Source organism: Pseudophryne corroboree, chromosome 3 (genome assembly GCF_028390025.1).
Source record: "Pseudophryne corroboree isolate aPseCor3 chromosome 3, aPseCor3.hap2, whole genome shotgun sequence".
Lineage (NCBI taxonomy): Eukaryota > Metazoa > Chordata > Amphibia > Anura > Myobatrachidae > Pseudophryne > Pseudophryne corroboree.
In genome coordinates, this window is record NC_086446.1 from 205,317,664 (window position 1) to 205,335,217 (window position 17,554).

At 41.9% G+C, this 17,554-nt stretch overlaps 1 protein-coding gene across 5 annotated transcripts in view; it reads right to left on the reverse strand.

Moving 5' to 3' along the window:
- Positions 1-17,554, reverse strand: part of CDH23 (cadherin related 23) — a 1,868,204-nt gene that overhangs the window by 390,983 nt on the left and 1,459,667 nt on the right. For all 5 annotated transcript variants that reach the window (XM_063958779.1, XM_063958778.1, XM_063958781.1 and 2 more), the window contains 2 exons: positions 17,036-17,255; positions 7,016-7,168 (listed from right to left, as the gene is read on the reverse strand). In XM_063958779.1, the coding sequence (XP_063814849.1) occupies positions 7,016-7,168; positions 17,036-17,255 (373 nt within the window). The remainder of the gene's footprint in view (positions 1-7,015; positions 7,169-17,035; positions 17,256-17,554) is intronic.

Here is a 17,554-nt window from a genome sequence, read left to right on the forward strand (position 1 = left end):
TTTTTCCCCAGGTCTTTTGTAAGAGACTGTGGGGGTAATTCCAAGTTGATCGCAGCAGGAAAATTTTTAGCAGTTGGGCAAAACCATGTGCACTGCAGGGGGGCAGATACAACATTTGCAGAGAGAGTTAGATTTGGGTGTGGTGAGTTCAATCTGCAATCTAAATTGCAGTGTAAAAATAAAGCAGCCAGTATTTACCCTGCACAGAAACAAAATAACCCACCCAAATCTAACTCTCTCTGCACATGTTATATCTGCCCCCCCTGCAGTGCACATGGTTTTGCCCAACTGCTAAAAAATTTCCTGCTGCGATCAACTTGGAATTACCCCCTGTGTTAGTTGCCCCCATCTTCTCTTCCCAAAGATCGTAGAGTCATCAATGGCTGTTTCCTGATTGACTATGCACCCCCCCCCTTCCCCCGACAAACGAACACACACTGCCCCCCCCACCCACCCACCCCATAATAGAATGACATTACAGAAAGAAAACTAAGTAAATTTTTCTCAAATTACCATTGGGTCAGAGGTGTAACAGCATAAAGCTATTAAAACAATTCAAATAGTATTAAGTGAGAGCAGACAGCAACACAAAACAATACACAGTGGGAATTTACACTTCCATTGTAAAACTACTGTACAACTGCTCATGGATTATGGATCAGTATAGTATTACAAACAGAGTTATGATTAGCTAAATACATACTGTATTAACATAAGTATCTCATTATGACAAACCTTATTCCTATAACAACTAGAGTGATTAGGGGCATGTCACAAAGAAGAAAATGTGTGTATTGTAGCTGAAAGAATAGCTTAATTGAAGTAGTGTTGCTGCATACTGATAATTATGTGTCATTCACCTTCGAAGTATTTCAATAGAGAAATTCAATCAAATTTAATTGGGCAAAAAGTAGAGGTGGGTTGTCAAGACAATTACAAGTGAATGTATTACAAAGACTTCCAGTTTCCGTACAGCAGGCATGTTATGCTGATATTTTATTGAACACAGGAACCCGTCTCCTTTATTTCTTTCTCCCTCCCACATTGCTTATATAATAGTTCATTAAGTGCATACACCACTCACTAGTATCAGCCATTTCTGTAAGAAGTTGACTGTATTCTAGAGCAATTGGGTTAACAGTATGCTGCTGATAACACAATGATGATATTTCTTGCTTTTAAAGTAGGTTATAAATATAGGGAAATGTATTAATGTAAACTTCAGATGCAATGTTTACGATACAGACTTGTCATCAGCCATCTTTCACCCGTTCTTAGAGACAAGTGTCAAACAAGCTTTTATTTAAATACTTGCTGCTAGTCTCACATGACTAGTTCCTAAGACAGAGTGATTTTTCTTATTTCATGGATTCCTACTGTATAAACTATATAGTAATCCCATGATGCAGAGAGCAGGAAACAGGTCAGGTAATAAAATTGGCACAGTGACCTGTCCTCATACCTCCACTTTCAGAAGACAGAAAGACATTGATGTGAAAGTGCATACAGCATGCTAGAACATGGAAAAGGAACAGAAAATGTAGCTTTATTCAGAGCCAGCCATCTATACCATAGAGCTGGGCAATGGCCCCAGTGGTTTCTGGGCAATAAAGTGCAGACTAAGGAATAATGGGGATACGGTCCTTAGGTCAACCTTACTTAGGTTGACACTCAATAGGTCGACCACTATTGGTCGACATGCATTAGGTCGACACCTGCATTAGGTCAACGTGTCAAAGGTCAACACATGAAAAGGTCGACGGAAGTTTTTCACTTTTTTCCCATTTTTTTAACTTTTTCATACTTTATGATCCACGTGGACTACGATTGGTAATAGTAACGAGTGCCGAGCGCAGTAGTAGCAGAGCGAGGCACCTTGCCTGAAGCATGGAGAGCGAAGCAGGACATGCAAGGGAACACGGTGCACTGACATGTTGACCTATTTCCTTGTCGACCTGCAGACCAACAGTGGTCGACCTAATGAGTCTCGACCCAACAAACCCATTCTAAATAATGAATGAGGACATTGAACAATTCAGACTAAAACAACTTAATTTAGTCAAAAGGAAGAGCAATACACTTTAATAAAGTCTTACAAATTAATCTAAATACCATTAGTTAATATTCACACATCACTAAATAAATTAGCACTTTTGTCCAGATAATCACCCAATTGAAACGTTTTTGTTCTATTAATGTTGAAACTGAATTATAGTTATTGCCAAAATAATGACAAAATGGGCCTGATTCAGATCCCACATGTGCAGTACCTGGCCTCTTGGAACGGGGAGGTATTCATGTGACCGGCGGTCGGGAGACCGACAGTCACATGACCTCCACCGACATTCCGCCCCCTCACTATCCCGATGGTCGGCATGCCGACCAACAGTGACTATTTCCACTCGTGGGTGTCCACGACACCCATAGAGTGGGAATAGAACCCGTGGCGACCGCAGATCGCCACCGAGCCTGCAGCGTGGTGAGCACAGCGAGCCCGCAAGGGGCTTGCTGCACTCGCCCCTCCCCGCCGGTATGCTGCCGGGATCCCGGCATCGGTATGCTGACCGGCAGTCTCCTGACCACCGGTCAGACATACTACACCCCTTGGAATGAGCTGTGGCAGCTGGCTTGCTTGACCCCATAGGTTACTCAGACAGCCGATGGTGTTGACGGTGATCCAATGCGCCATCCTACTTATACCAGACACCTTCTGCTCCAATACATACTTGTCTACTCTCCCGGAATGGCCAGGAGGCTCCTGAAAATCGGTTGGTGCTTACCCCCCCCCCCCCCCCCTTGGGGAAGTGGGCAAGTCTCCCAGACTTGCCAGCACCCCTCTACCCACTTACCAAGTAAAGTGGGCAAACCAGGTGGTCGATGATGTAAGTCATGATGAAACACGACATCACAGCCGTGCCCCCAGCTGTAATATGCCAGTCAACTTGGCATTGCAAAGCATGGGTATGACAGTGCGATCATGAATCCTGTCCCCCAACCACAGCCTGTTCTGTTATGTCATGCCCCCTCCGAGCCCACTATACCAGGCCACCCCTCCCCCCATACATCTCTGATTGTTATGCCGACCTGGCAGCCATAAGTCGACATCTGTGCTGCATTACCATACTACTGTAGTGCATCGCTGCTGCATACAAGTAAGCAGCAGAATTTTTGTAGAAATGCACCCTCAAACCACATCTGAATCAGGCTCAATATGTCAGAAGATTAGGAATCACTGTAGAATGTTATGTTTATTTTATTTCCCATTGTGACTGAGCCAGCTGGAAAATAGAACATCAAATGGGAACTAATTTAAGGGGAAATTTAAGGTTCACCAACATCTTCATCACCACTTATATGTTTTCTTCTTTAAAACTAAATTATCAGGGACTATGGGCCTGGTTCAGAGGTGAATGCTGTGGGTAAGCCACAGTGCGCATGCGTCCTGATGGTTGTCTCACAAAGACGCAGATCAAAATTGCAAGCAGATACATTCATTTTTGATGGTTGTATCTGGGCGGTAAAGGGGGGTGGCTAGCTAGATGCGGGCATGTCGGCGGCAGTGACTGCATCTAAAGACACAGTTTCACAGACTCTGGCAGCCATGTCCATATGGAGATTCGGCGCCTCTGCAAGCCTGGTGCAATTTCAGATGGTGCATCTTTGTACACACAGTGGTGGATTAGCATCGGACCTAGTAGGTCTCTAAGTAGGATGACCATCAGCTGTGGCATTAGCATAAAGACACAGTAGCAGCTGCGTCAAAAGATACACTGTGGGGAAGATGTATGAAGCAGTGGAAAGAGTGGAGAAGTGTGCCAGTGGAGTAGTTGCCATTGGCAATCAACCAACTGCTACATAGAATTTTATAGAATGCAATTGATAAATTTTACCTCAATGCTGAATGGTTGCCATGGGCAACTTCTCCACTGGCTCACTTCTCCACTCTCATCACTGCTTCATACATCTCCCACACAGTTGCAACTGCCTCTACTTCTGAATCATGCCCTGTGTGTTTTAAGCATCCCGCCTGTCGGGATGACAGCGATCATGTGACCGACGACAAAATACCGACAACACTCAGGAGACTCGCGCCAGATCACCAACAGTCATTATCCCGAAGATTAGTATTGGGGTTCAGGGTTAGGGCCAGGGGTAGGAGGGTTAGGCACTAGGGGGTGACCTCCCAGAGGTTAGCTGTAGCCAACAACCCCAGAGAGTTAGCCCTAGCCGCCACTCCCCGAGGGTTAGGGTAGGGGACAGAAATACTTACCCCCTCTGATGTCAGGATCTTCAGTGTTGGGATGCCACGGTCGGTCATGTGACCGCCAGCATTTGGTATGTATTCCTTTTAGGGTTAGTAGGAAGCTTAAACTACCAGATATGTTTGTAACTATCAGTTACTGTACCTGATTCTTCTGGTCACGTAAACCATTTTTATACAGTTTACAATGTAAATGCATTGTGGAGCCTGTTTGTGTTTCCCATTATGAGGTGTGACAGCAGTTCTTTACCTGTGATATTGGTGCTGTAACACAGCAGGCTTCTAACCTACATCTCTGTTGATATGTTCTTGTTTCTTTGTTATTTACAGTATAACACATTACAAATATGCTTGCTCTACTTGGCATATATTAAAATGTATGTTGCATGACAAATATTATTTGTTACTGTTTGAAGAGACACATTGGTCTTGTGATAGCTAAGACAGGGGTGCCCCAATTACATATTGATTAGTCACTCCTTGTATCCCATAACCCTTACTTAATGTCTGTCTGATAGTTCTGTACAGTATGCCCCATATGGTTGCAGTTGCCTTAAGACATCAATTTATCATTACAATAACAATACCCAAGGATCTATTCACATACAGTAGCAAGACTATGCAGGATATATCATTTGTTTGCTATAGTATTGTCAGCTGTTTTACCTTTTTATTTAGTTTTTAATTTTGTTTTTGCTTTGCTATATTTAGCAAGCAAACATTTATTTTGTTATTTTAATGGAGTAGAAATATATTAAAAAAAGAAACACTAGAGCAGAAGGCAGCTTGGCAACAGCATATAACAACAACAACAAAAAAAAAAAACCAGACAGATCAGATGGTAAAAGAGGATTACAGAAATACCCAAGTATGTGATGGAAAAGATACTTTAACTTTGTACTCTATATCGGAGATAAGGAGAAACAAAACTATTTTCATACAACCACTAGATGGCGAACTCACACCACTATTACTTCCTTTTATGCAATAATCCACGCTAAATCAGCAATCTGTAACATTTGTGAGAACCTGGCATGAACTCTGCCTTCAAAACCTTGACAATACAGAGTAACAATAATGGAATAACATTTTGCGGTAAATGGGAATGCTAATAAGACATGTTACATTTTGTATGCTCTTCTTATAGTAAGAAATGTATTTACTCTTTATGTAGATAAAACACAAATCTATCCTCCTTTCACAACCTCTCACTACTCAGCAAATTTACAAGATTACAAGCGATTACAAGAGAAGCAAAAGCTAGTGAATAGAAAAATAGGTCTATCCATACCAGTATCTATATTTTATCTGAATAAGAAAGCCATAAGTTGGGGCAAAGTATCATCTACAGCAGTGGTTCTCAAACTCGGTCCTCAGGACCCCACACAGTGCATGTTTTGCAGGTAACCCAGCAGGTGCACAGGTGTATTAATTACTCACAGACACATTTTAAAAGGTCCACAGGTGGAGTTAATTATGTCACTTGTGATTCTGTGAGGAGACCTGCAAAATATGCACCGTGTGGGGTCCTGAGGACCGAGTTTGAGAACCTGTGATCTACAGGTTATGTTTGGTTTCTGTATATGGTATATTCAGGGCCACATTTACAAAGAATTAAGGAACAAGTAGTGTTTAAGTTATCAAAAGGAAAAAAAAAAAAAAAAAAGACTAGATGGGCCAAGTGTCAGTTGGTACACTGTAACATATACTGGATATTTTTGGTTTCTGTATAGTATATTCAGGGCCACATTTAGATAAAATGTGGAATATGGGCAGGAACCATGGCGTTGCCATCTATGCAATAATTGCCAGACCTATTCACTCCTTGTTTCACAGGCCAATTTTCAGTGGATACACTGCACACACAGTATGGCACTTCCACCTAGATATACAGACCCAGTCAGTGTCGGACTGGGGATTGAAGGGCCCACTGGGGATTTGCAGTGGTAGAAGCCCATGCTTAGGGATGTGGCATTTCCAGAGTGGGTGTGGCCAGCTGACACAGAGGCTTGGCTAACCATTAGAGAGTGCATGGTCTGGGCCCCTTGATAAATATACATAGTAAATACTGCTAGTGCATGCATTATAATGTGCCAGATTAATAACAGCAATGCACTATAGAAAATATAATTCAAGTGCACAGTCTGGAACCTGATCCCTAGAGGAGGAGGAGGAGGGCCCCCCAGGCAGTAGGGCCTACCAGTGGTTTCCCCTGTACCCCTGTGGGCCAGTCCAACGCTGGACCCAGTAGTGTTGTCATCCATAAGATATGACCACTATGCTTCAAGACTTTATGATAATGAATACTCCGCTGCATTTTAATGGATTTGAGAACTTGGAGTACAGCCGGGCTGCTAGCACATTGATCAGGAATGTGTTTTACAGGCATACAGTATTAGTCTTTGCATCTGGCATCTATTGGCTCTAAAAAAGTTAAGCCACACCTGGACACCCAATCAGATGAGTATTCAACCATGATTATTCACAGATTCTGGTCAATTAAACCCTTAAATCCAGCAGTACCTAATACCTATGTGTTTGTTCTGATATCTACAGAAATCTTACTCAATGCTACAGATTATGTTGATGCTACAGTATATAAAGTCTAGTGATAACATTTATATTCACTGATATGGTTAAAAAATGTGCACATATAGAAATCTAAACTAAAGATGCAGATTACAAGTTGCTAAAGCCCCTGTCAAGTAGGATTAACTATATTTTAGAATTAACTGCTGTAATAAGGTTAAGTACCTGTTATAAAATAGCTGAGCTCTGCATTCAATCCTGTGTCCGCATCTGAGCAATTCAGGCGTGCTACAACATAATCCCGAGGAACGTTCTCAGCGAGTGAAAGGTTGTACAGCATTGGGTAGAAAGTGGGACTCTCGTCATTGACATCCAACACTATAAATATACATTAAGCAGTCATTCCTCATTAAAAATTTAACAAAGCGTGATAAAGTATAATATACAATAGCTGGGATATCACCTCTTGTACGAGGAGCTCACATTTGTGATCAATGTATAGGTAAAAAACAAAACAACACATATGACACAGAATTGTAAGAGCTATAATAAAGTCTAACACTAAAGCAGCAGCATACTTAACATTGAAAAAACAACAGATATAAAGCAGAACAGACATTTGTGATTTCTTAGAGGGATTTTATTACAGGAGCCCTGACTTTAACCTGGAAGTAATTGTATGTGCTTAGGGGGTAATTCCATGTTGATCGCAGCAGGAACTTTTTTAGCAGTTAGGCAAAACCATGTGCACTGCAGGGGAGGCAGATATAACATGTGCAGAGAGAGATAGATTTGGGTGTGGTGAGTTCAATCTGCAATCTAAATTCCAGTGTAAAGATAAAGCAGCCAGTATTTACCCTGCACAGAAACAAAATAACCCACCCAAATCTAACTCTCTCTGCAAATGTTATATCTGCCCCCCCCCTGCAGTGCACATGGTTTTGCCCAACTGCTAAAAATTTTCCTGCTGCGATCAACTTGGAATTACCCCCTTAATCTCCAGGAATTTAAGTAAATTCAGTGGCTGCAGGGTGTGCATTATGGGCCCCCTTTAACCAGAGGCCCGTGTGCCCAACACACCCTGCACCCATTATAGATATGCCAGTGTGATTTCTTCACTCTGGTTTGATGTAGTGTGTGCTTTAGATGCCTTGCGTTTTAGTTGCACTTCCTACAGTGACTAGTCTCTGCCAGGCGATAACAGATTTTAAAGCCCAGTGACTTATTCATCGTTGGGCCAAACCTCCTTCTCTTAGGAAGCAGTGGGGGGCTCTGTAACTAAACACCAGACCTCCTTCCCATATGAAGTAGCAGGGCTCCAGGACTCAACGCTATTAGAAGATGGCATTGGTTCTAACCCCAGATCTCCTTAGCAAACTGCTGACCTTATCCCCAAAGCAACACCGAACCTTCCTATAGGAAAGAGCAGGGCTCCGGAAGTCATCGCCATCTGAAGTTGACGTTGGTTCCTGCAAGATTGCTGAATACTAGGCTACCCCATCCGGTCTCTAACAATGAATTGGATTGTTACTAAAAACATATGAAGTTACCATTTCCGCATATGTAATAGTCCATTAGTGATAATGTATCAGCACCTAAGTGACATATAATAAACATGTTCCCAGTCCTAGTAATAAAAAAATCCCATTGCTGGCAAAAAGGATTTTATCGTCTAGCATGAACCATGGTTTTAGACTTTAAGCTCTTGTTCTCAGTTATTTATCAAAAGAATATCGCAGCAGAGTTATACTGTTAAGGGTGGTAAGAATACACTGCTTCCTGGGCCATCTTCTAAATAAATAAATGGTATTAAACAGTATTGCAATCATAATATGCCTACTTTTTTAAATGCTTTGGGTCTTTTATTAGGATCAGTATGTTATACCGCTGCACGGGATGCCGAATGTCAGTATGCCGACATCGGCATCCCGAGCAGTGGAATGCCGGCAGAGGGGCCAGGGCAATGAAGCCCTTTGCGGGCTCGCTTTGCTTGCCACGCTGCGGGCTCGCCATAGTATTCTCCCTCTATGGGTGACGTGGACACCCACAGAGGGGCAATCACCTACCTCACCGGCATAGCGGCAGGCTGTATGGTAACCCAGTCAGGATCCCGGCGCCACTATTGTGACCACATAACCTTTTATGACCCTCGTGATATGGTGGTAACTACACAGGTAATGGCAAAATACTTGTTAAGTACAGTAGTCTTCCCAATGCAAACATGCTGTTACTGCAAACATGGCCAGCCGCCATACAGTAGCTTGATAAACATATCTTTAGTCAGGAGTGGTTTAAGAGAGGAGGGGGCCTATGCTCAGGCTCCACGTGGTTATCCCTCCTATCCGGCAGCAGTGCTGTAGTCTATTGCAAATCATCAGGAACATCTCCATAGTGCCATTTTCCTGGTGACTTCTGTCTGCGGCACCGGCGACCATCACTGCACTCCGGAGGGGTAAGAATAATTATGGTTTGCTTTGTGAGCCCTCCTGGACCCAAGGGCCCATGTACAATGCACACCCTGCACCCATTATAGATTCACGGTTTAAAATAAATGTATCATTTTATGTGTATATTGCGGTGATTAATGTAATAGCATTGAATAACCTGATAACACTTGCCGCACCATAATACAAAGCTGGGGACGGCGCCAATAAGTGATATTTAACCACGAGTGGAAGTATTGCGACACGGGTGCAAAGTTTGTCCGGCTTTTTGCCATCCGGTGAAAACCGGTGTGTATAAAACAGCCCTAAGACGTGGCCAGCTAAGATAGGCAGCTCCCGGAAACGGGAGCCGCGGCTGCCATAGGAGCGCTGAGACGCGCCTTATTTATATCACTGATGGATGCTGTTTTTAGGGACTAGATGCTCCACTGATTTGTGAAAGGGAATAGCCACACTTTAATGTCAGCTAACTATATAAAGTGCATCACCTTCATTAATAAATGAGAACATAAACGTGAATAGACGGATCTAATTGTATTTACTTTATTCGCTGGAATTTTGTATCATTCTACTAATATGATGGCATTTGCCTTGAGACATCTACTGACATTAAGAGTACGATAAGAAGTATTTATACAATAGATGGAGATCCACCACATATTATATTAGTAATTGGTATCTGGGAGCATTATCACTTATATACAGGTGCAATATTATCTAGACACCCATAAGCAACGTCAGGTTACCCACACAGTGATTACTATTACAAGCGGCTTTGAACCCATACACAAATTCAAACTGACTACAAAAAGGGTTACCAACTGTAAAATATTGTTCCTGATTGGAGATTATATATTAAGGAACAAAGTCATATTGTAAGTACATAGCAGCTTAAATTAAGACTGCAGTACTATTACTGTTGGAATAATTAACCCTATAGGGATACTAATATATCCTAATATAGATTAAAGATCATATCTATACTGCAAGTACATAGCAGTGGAAACTAAGACTGAAGTACTATCATTGTTGGGCTAATTAACCCTATATGGATACTAATAGCAATAATTTCAAGCCAAAGAAACAAGATCTCAAGTGTCCTGAGCGAGTGTATTAGAAAAACCCTGGGTGTAATATTATCCAAACACAGATTAGCAATGTCAGGCCACTTACACAGTGACAACTATTAGAAGTGGCATTGAATCCATACATAAATTCTAACTGACTATTGGGTTTCCAATTGTGAGACTATGGCCCTCTTTCCGAGTTGATAGCTCGCTAGCTACTTTTAGCAGCCGTGCAAACGCATAGTCACCGTCCCACGGGGTAGTGTATTTTCGCTTTGCAGGAGTGCGAATGCCTGTGCAGCCGAGCGGCAGCAAACACATTTTGTGCAGAACAAGACCAGCCCTGTAGTTACTTATTCTGTGCGATGATTGCTGCGACGAATGACACGGTAATGATGTCAGATACCCGCCCAGCAAACGCCCGGCCACGTCTGCGTTTTTCCAAACACTCCCAGAAAACGGTCAGTTGCCACCCAGAAACTCCCACTTCCTGTCAATCTCCCTGCGTTCACCAGTGCAACTGAAAGCGTCGCTAGAACCTGTGCAAGACCATGATGCTGTTTGTACCCGTATGCTGCGCGTGCACATTGCGGTGCACACGCATGCGCAGTTTTGCCATTTTTTTTCAAATGATCACTGTGCAGCGACCAACGGCAGCTAGCGATCAACTCGGAATGAGGGCCTATGTTCCTAATTAGAGAGTGAACACTAAGGAACTGATTCATACTACAGGTATCTTGTAGTTTAAATTAGGACTGCAGTATTATTATTTATTATCAGTTAATCACATATGGATAATACCAGCCATTTACAGTCAAAAGACGAGTATCCCAAGTGGCGATTTCATCAGGAGATGCCTATATAATCCATAATATTCAGGCTCTCATTTAATTAAAATATTGTGGTGCAAAATTGTGCAGTGATGCGCAGACTGCTAGCATCGTGAGAGTATATTTATTTATTGAAATTTATAGGAGACCTCTATATATAATATCAGGATTTAATTTAAAGGTCCATACACACGGAGCGATATAGCTGAGCGATTTTGACTATATAGTCAAAATCGCTCAGAAAGTTAGTGCAATCGCTCTGTGTGTACACAGTCAGCGATAACGATGAGTGTCCCCGCCAGGTCGCTATCGCTGCTAAAAATAGACTGTGCAGGCAAGTAAATTTTGGCTATGTCGCTGGAAAAGAAAAAGCATCCCCTTGCTTAAATGAGTTCGCCAAAATCGCCCATAGCCAAAATCACTGGTAAAGTTAGTCAAAATCTCTGGTAAAGTTAATCAAAATCTCCTACTGCCAGTTCAAGGGAAAATGCAAGTCAAAATCTCTCATAGTTAAAATCTCTCCATCTGTATGCACCTTAAGTCACAGACATTACACTTGTAACTGCTAACAGACAACTCCAGTTGATACGATTGTATCTGATTTAATACTTGCTGAAGTTTTGTAGCAAATAATCCAGTTACAATATCAGTGATACTTGAAATAGAGTACTATTACTGTAAAAACAGTGGTTTAGTATTTTAAATCACCTTTAATTTGTTCATTACCTTAATTTCACTTACACTATATTTCACAAACTCTTTTTAACATATAATTAATAAAAGCTATATTTTATAACTAGTGGTCATCTATCTAATAGGTATTTGACTATAAGCATTAGAGCATAACTGTGTGTGTGTGTGTGCCCGCTATAGGGAAAACTTTCTTTCTTCTGGGTCTATGATACTTTATTCCTGGAGCACCTCCCAAAATAAATAAATATTATATATATATATATATATATATATATATATACATACATACAGATAGATAGATAGATAGATCTATACATATATCTAAGATAGATAGGTAGATATCTCTCTCTCTATATATGTATATATATATATATATATATATATATATTTATTTAAAAAATCAATATATACATATATATATATATATAGAAGAACAAACAAGTGTCCGGCACTCACGCTTATAAGATGTATACTGGTCTGGTGCACAACCTCTCCATGGAGCATGTAGACAAACGATACAGGTGGCACTCAGAATGAAATAACAGACGACATCCAAACTGGTTCCAGTCGACGTTTCGGGGACTGCTCCCCTTTATCAAGACACAACCAGTACCAATGAAACCAACATGTATAAATACATAACAGTAACTCACCAAACACCAATCACGCCATTGCCTGCGCCCCCCCCCCCCTCCCCCCCCCCCCCGACGCCCGATAATGACATCACCCACACGATCCCGTGTGAGGAATCACCGTCAGCTGTGTGAGGCGCGCGGTCCTGCGGTGCAGTGTACACCGGGTGCCTAGCAACGATCCCAAGGAGGCCTAGCTGGCGCTCACTTCCGCTCCTGCCAAGGGCGGGGAGAGGCCCCGGATCACCCACTGGAATAGGTTGCTAGGCAACCGCACAACACCGAGCAAATGGCGTGATCTAGTGTAGACACAAGTGAAAAAACAAAACATAAACACAATAAATGTCCTTGCGGCCAGTTATACGTAGGCAAGAGTATACGACAGTTTAAGGAACGTATTGCTTTGCATAGATCAAGAATTCGTGCAGCCTTAGAAGATAAGTGGAGCGATTTACCAGTAGCCAGACACTTTAAAAACTTCGGTCATTCATTGGCCACCATACGTTACCGTATGATTGACCATGTTCCACCTAATCGGAGGGGAGGTGACAGAGGAAGGACTCTCCTCCAGAAAGAGGCATCGTGGATCCACAAACTTCAAACAGTTCAACCATATGGATTGAATGAAGCCTTAAGTTTCAACTGCTTTTTATAAAGTTTCACTCTCGGATCTGGTTTAAATGATCATACAGTTTATTTTGGTATTGTTACATTACTAGTATCTGCACTACTTGGTCGGATTGAGCATATTTTTCGATCTGGCCTGGGTAATGCATGTACTATGTGTTTAAGTCAGGATATTGTCCTTTTCTTACTGACTAATTTAAATATCTAGACATTGCTAGCCTGATTCACTAGTGTTTATGTCTATATGCAATTATAGAATGGAACGGGCTTGGAGCTTTGTGCTATGGATGTCTTATATTCTTAGTATGTGGACTTTAGGTTCACAGACATATCCATGTTCTCAGTTTATCACTCGTATTGTGTTTATGTTTTGTTTTTTCACTTGTGTCTACACTAGATCATGCCATTTGCTCGGTGTTGTGCGGTTGCCAAGCAACCTATTCCAGTGGGTGATCCGGGGCCTCTCCCCGCCCTCGGCTTCGGAGCGTCTGACGTCATGACGCCGGGCCGCAGGAGCGGAAGTGAGCGTCAGCTAGGCCTCCTTGGGATCGTTGCTAGGCACCCGGTGTACACTGCACCGCAGGACCGCGCGCCTCACACAGCTGACGGTGATTCCTCACATGGGATCGTGTGGGTGATGTCATTACCGGGCGTCGGGGGGGCGCGGGCAATGGCATGATTGGTGTTTGGTGAGTTACTGTTATGTATTTATACATGTTGGTTTCATTGGTACTGGCTGTGTCTTGATAAAGGGGAGCAGTCCACGAAATGTAGACTGGAACCAGTTTGGATGTCGTCTGTTATTTAATTTTGAGTGCCACCTGTATCATTTGTCTACATATATATATACACAAATGTCCTTTCCCGTTACTTATCACTTTTAATAAATATATATATATATATATATATATATATATATATACACATATACAGTGGGGATTGAAAGTTTGGGCACCCCATGCAAAAATTCATTCTTATAACATGTCAAAAAAAGTTTGATTTTATTTCCATCATTTACACTTTCAAATGAACAGAAAACAAAAAATGGCTTCTGCAAAAGTTTGGGCACCCTGCAGAGTTAATACCTTGTACTGCCCCCTTTGGCAAGTATCACAGCTTGTAAATGCTTTTTGTAGCCAGCCAAGAGTCTTTCAATTCTTGTTTGAGGTATCTTCGCCCATTCTTCCTTTCAAAAGTCTTCCAGTTCTTTGAGATTCCTGGGCTGTCTGTGACGCACTGCTCTTTTAAGGTCTATCCATAGATTTTCAATTATGTTGAGATCAGGAGATTGTGAAGGCCATGGCAAAATCTACAGTTTACGCCTCTTGATGTAATCCACCATGGATTTTGAGGTGTGTTTAGGATCATTATCCATTTGTAGAAGCCAGCCTCTCTTTAACTTCAGCTTTTTCACAGATGGCATCAAGTTAGCGTCCAAAATTTGCTGGAATCTTATTGAATCCATTTTTCCTTCTACTCGTGAAATGTTTAACAGTTGGACAGAGGTTCTTTTCATTAAATTCTGTGCCCTTCCTTCTCCAAACGTACCTTTGCTCATTCCGGCCAAAAAGTTCTATTTTAACCTCATCGGTCCACAGAACTTTATTCCAAAATGTATCAGGCTTGTCTATATGTTCATTTGCAAACTTCAAACGCTGATTTTTGTGGTGAGGACATAGAAGAGGTTTTCTTCTGATGACTCTTCCATGAAGACCATATTTGTACAAGTATCTCTTTATAGTGGAATAGTGTACCACAACTCCAGTGTCTGCCAGATCTTCCTGGAGGGATTGTGCAGTCAAACGTGGATTTTGACTTGCTTTTCTCACAATTCTGCGAGCTGTTCTGTCTGATATATTTCTTGGTCTTTCAGATCTTGCTTTAAATTCCACTGTTCTTGATGACTGCCATTTATTAATTACATTCCGAACAGAGGATATGGGCATCTGATAACGCTTTGCTATCTTCTTATAGCCTTCTCCTGCTTTGTGAGCGTCAACTATTCTCAGTTTCAGTGTTCTACACAACTGCTTATAGGAACCCATGGTGCTGATTGTTGGAGCAAGGTCAGATGAGTCTGGGCTTTTAAAACCTTTGATATTGACATCACCTGGTCTTTCCAGACGACGATTGAGAACAATCCATGAGTCCTGAGGAAGTCCCAGTGCATTGTGGGACGAAACGCGTTGACGTATATTGGATATCCAGCAGTGTCTCGATCCACCGGGAGAAACGGAATTGGCTCCTGACAGCCTATACAGAGCTACTACAGCCGCTTAATACCAACAAGCACCTTCCAGATTACCCTCCGCCCTGCTTGGTAATTTGTCCGGCAATTTGTCCACCGAACATCCCACGCTGTAACACACTAACAGCGGGAGACCTATAGGCTGCATTCGTGAGCACATTGGAGCAGCAACCCGGAGCGGTGACGGCCTCACCACCGGGAGAGGAAAGACGGCACGCAGCTTCGGCAGGAACCACCTGTGAGTAACCCGTCTCCTATTTTATCACGGACACCCGTTACAACACGCCCGGGGCGGTGATAGCCTCACCACCGGGAAAGGAAGGACGCTGTAAGGTATAACTTTGACAGCCACAGGCGGTAACTATCTTACCTTCAATTTATTCTGAACTAATCACTACAGCCGGGACGCCGGCACATAGAGCCATCTATTAAAACCGCGTGGATCTTGCAAAGAAATATAATCTGACACATATTGTCTTATAAAGGACACGTGAGAGTTAATTTATAATACACTCATTTGAGTTGTTATTATAGTTCAATTCATTTATAGGTCCCGAATTATGCTATGACTATTAAATATCTGATGCTTGCATAGAGGAAAAAAATCCTTTTTTTATATATATGTTTTATGTTTATGGTGTAGTATTTGGTATAAAATAAAGGGTGTATATATATTTTTTATTTCATATTAAGTCTCCCGACCTCATTTCTGACAACTTTTACAGCCTGATAAATAATATTACAAAAATCAATATTATTATATTTTATTCTATCAATAGCGCGATGTTTTCCAAATCTATATCACTTCGTTTATGCTAGAGACCCTAACCAAGTCTTAAAACAGACGCTGCTGTTTACTTACATGAAATAAATAACATAAAAAACTTTTTTACACTAACAATAAATTGAACAGCGCTGGGAGAGTGGGATCAGCATACCACTGGGGATTTCTTCTCCTCCATATCTCAATCCATGACACTGCCAGGTCTCAGCTGTCCGAAGGGGGCAGTACAAGGTATTAACTCTGCAGGGTGCCCAAACTTTTGCAGACACCATTTTTTGTTTTCTGTTTTTTTGAAAGTGTAAATGATGGAAATAAAATCAAACTTTTTTTGACATGTTATAAGAATGTCTAATCTGTAATTTGATGCCTTTTGGAGATTTTTCCATCTTTCCTTGCCTTCTTTTTGCACATTAAAATGAATTTTTGCCTGGGGTGCCCAAACTTTCAATCCCCACTGTATATTAAAAGTGGTAAGTAACGGCAAAGGACATTTGTAGCATATTTATGAGAGCATTTTTCAAAGATGATAGGTGTCTGTGCAACCTTTTCTATTTCCCCCATTTTGAATTCACCAAATCCATTAGTCCAAAAACACAATACAAAACCAGCATACTACTGCAATGGATAGTATATATTGCATCCAATTGATAGAATAACTGCACATACTTTCTCGATCATTACCAAACTAATGGGTACATGTACTAAGCAGTGATAAAAGTGGAGAAGTGCCCAAAGCATCCAATCAGCTGCTCCGTACAATTGTATAGTATGCAAATTATAAATGTTACGTCGATGCTGATTGGTTGCCATGGGCAACTTTTCAACTGGCTCACTTCTCCACTTTTATCACTGCTTAGTACATCTCCCCATAACACAGGCAAATGTAACCAGCACACATTATGAAGGAAAGAGGACATTACCACGAACTGTAAGAGTACTGGTAGAGCTTTTTGATGGAGATCCGGCGTCACTGGCCACTACCCGAAGGTAATACTGCCCGATCCTCTCTCTGTCTAGAACAGCTGTAGATGTCACTAATCCACTTGTGCTATTTATGACAAAGTCCATACGTGGCATTCCAACCTGCATCCGATAGGTCACTTGTCCATTCAGACCTTCATCTAGGTCTATAGCCACCACCTTAAAAGTTAAATAATAAGATTTTAAACCTACCGGTAAATCTTTTTCTCGTAGTCCGTAGAGGATGCGGGGGACTCCGTAAGGACCATGGGGATAGACGGGCTCCGCAGGAGACATGGGCACTTTAAGAAAGACTTTAGGTCTGTGTGTGCACTGGCTCCTCCCTCTATGCCCCTCCTCTAGACCTCAGTTAGAGAAACTGTGCCCAGAGGAGATGGACAGTACGGGGAAAGGATTTTTGTTAATCCAAGGGCAAGATTCATACCAGCCACACCAATCACACCGTATAACTTGTGTAT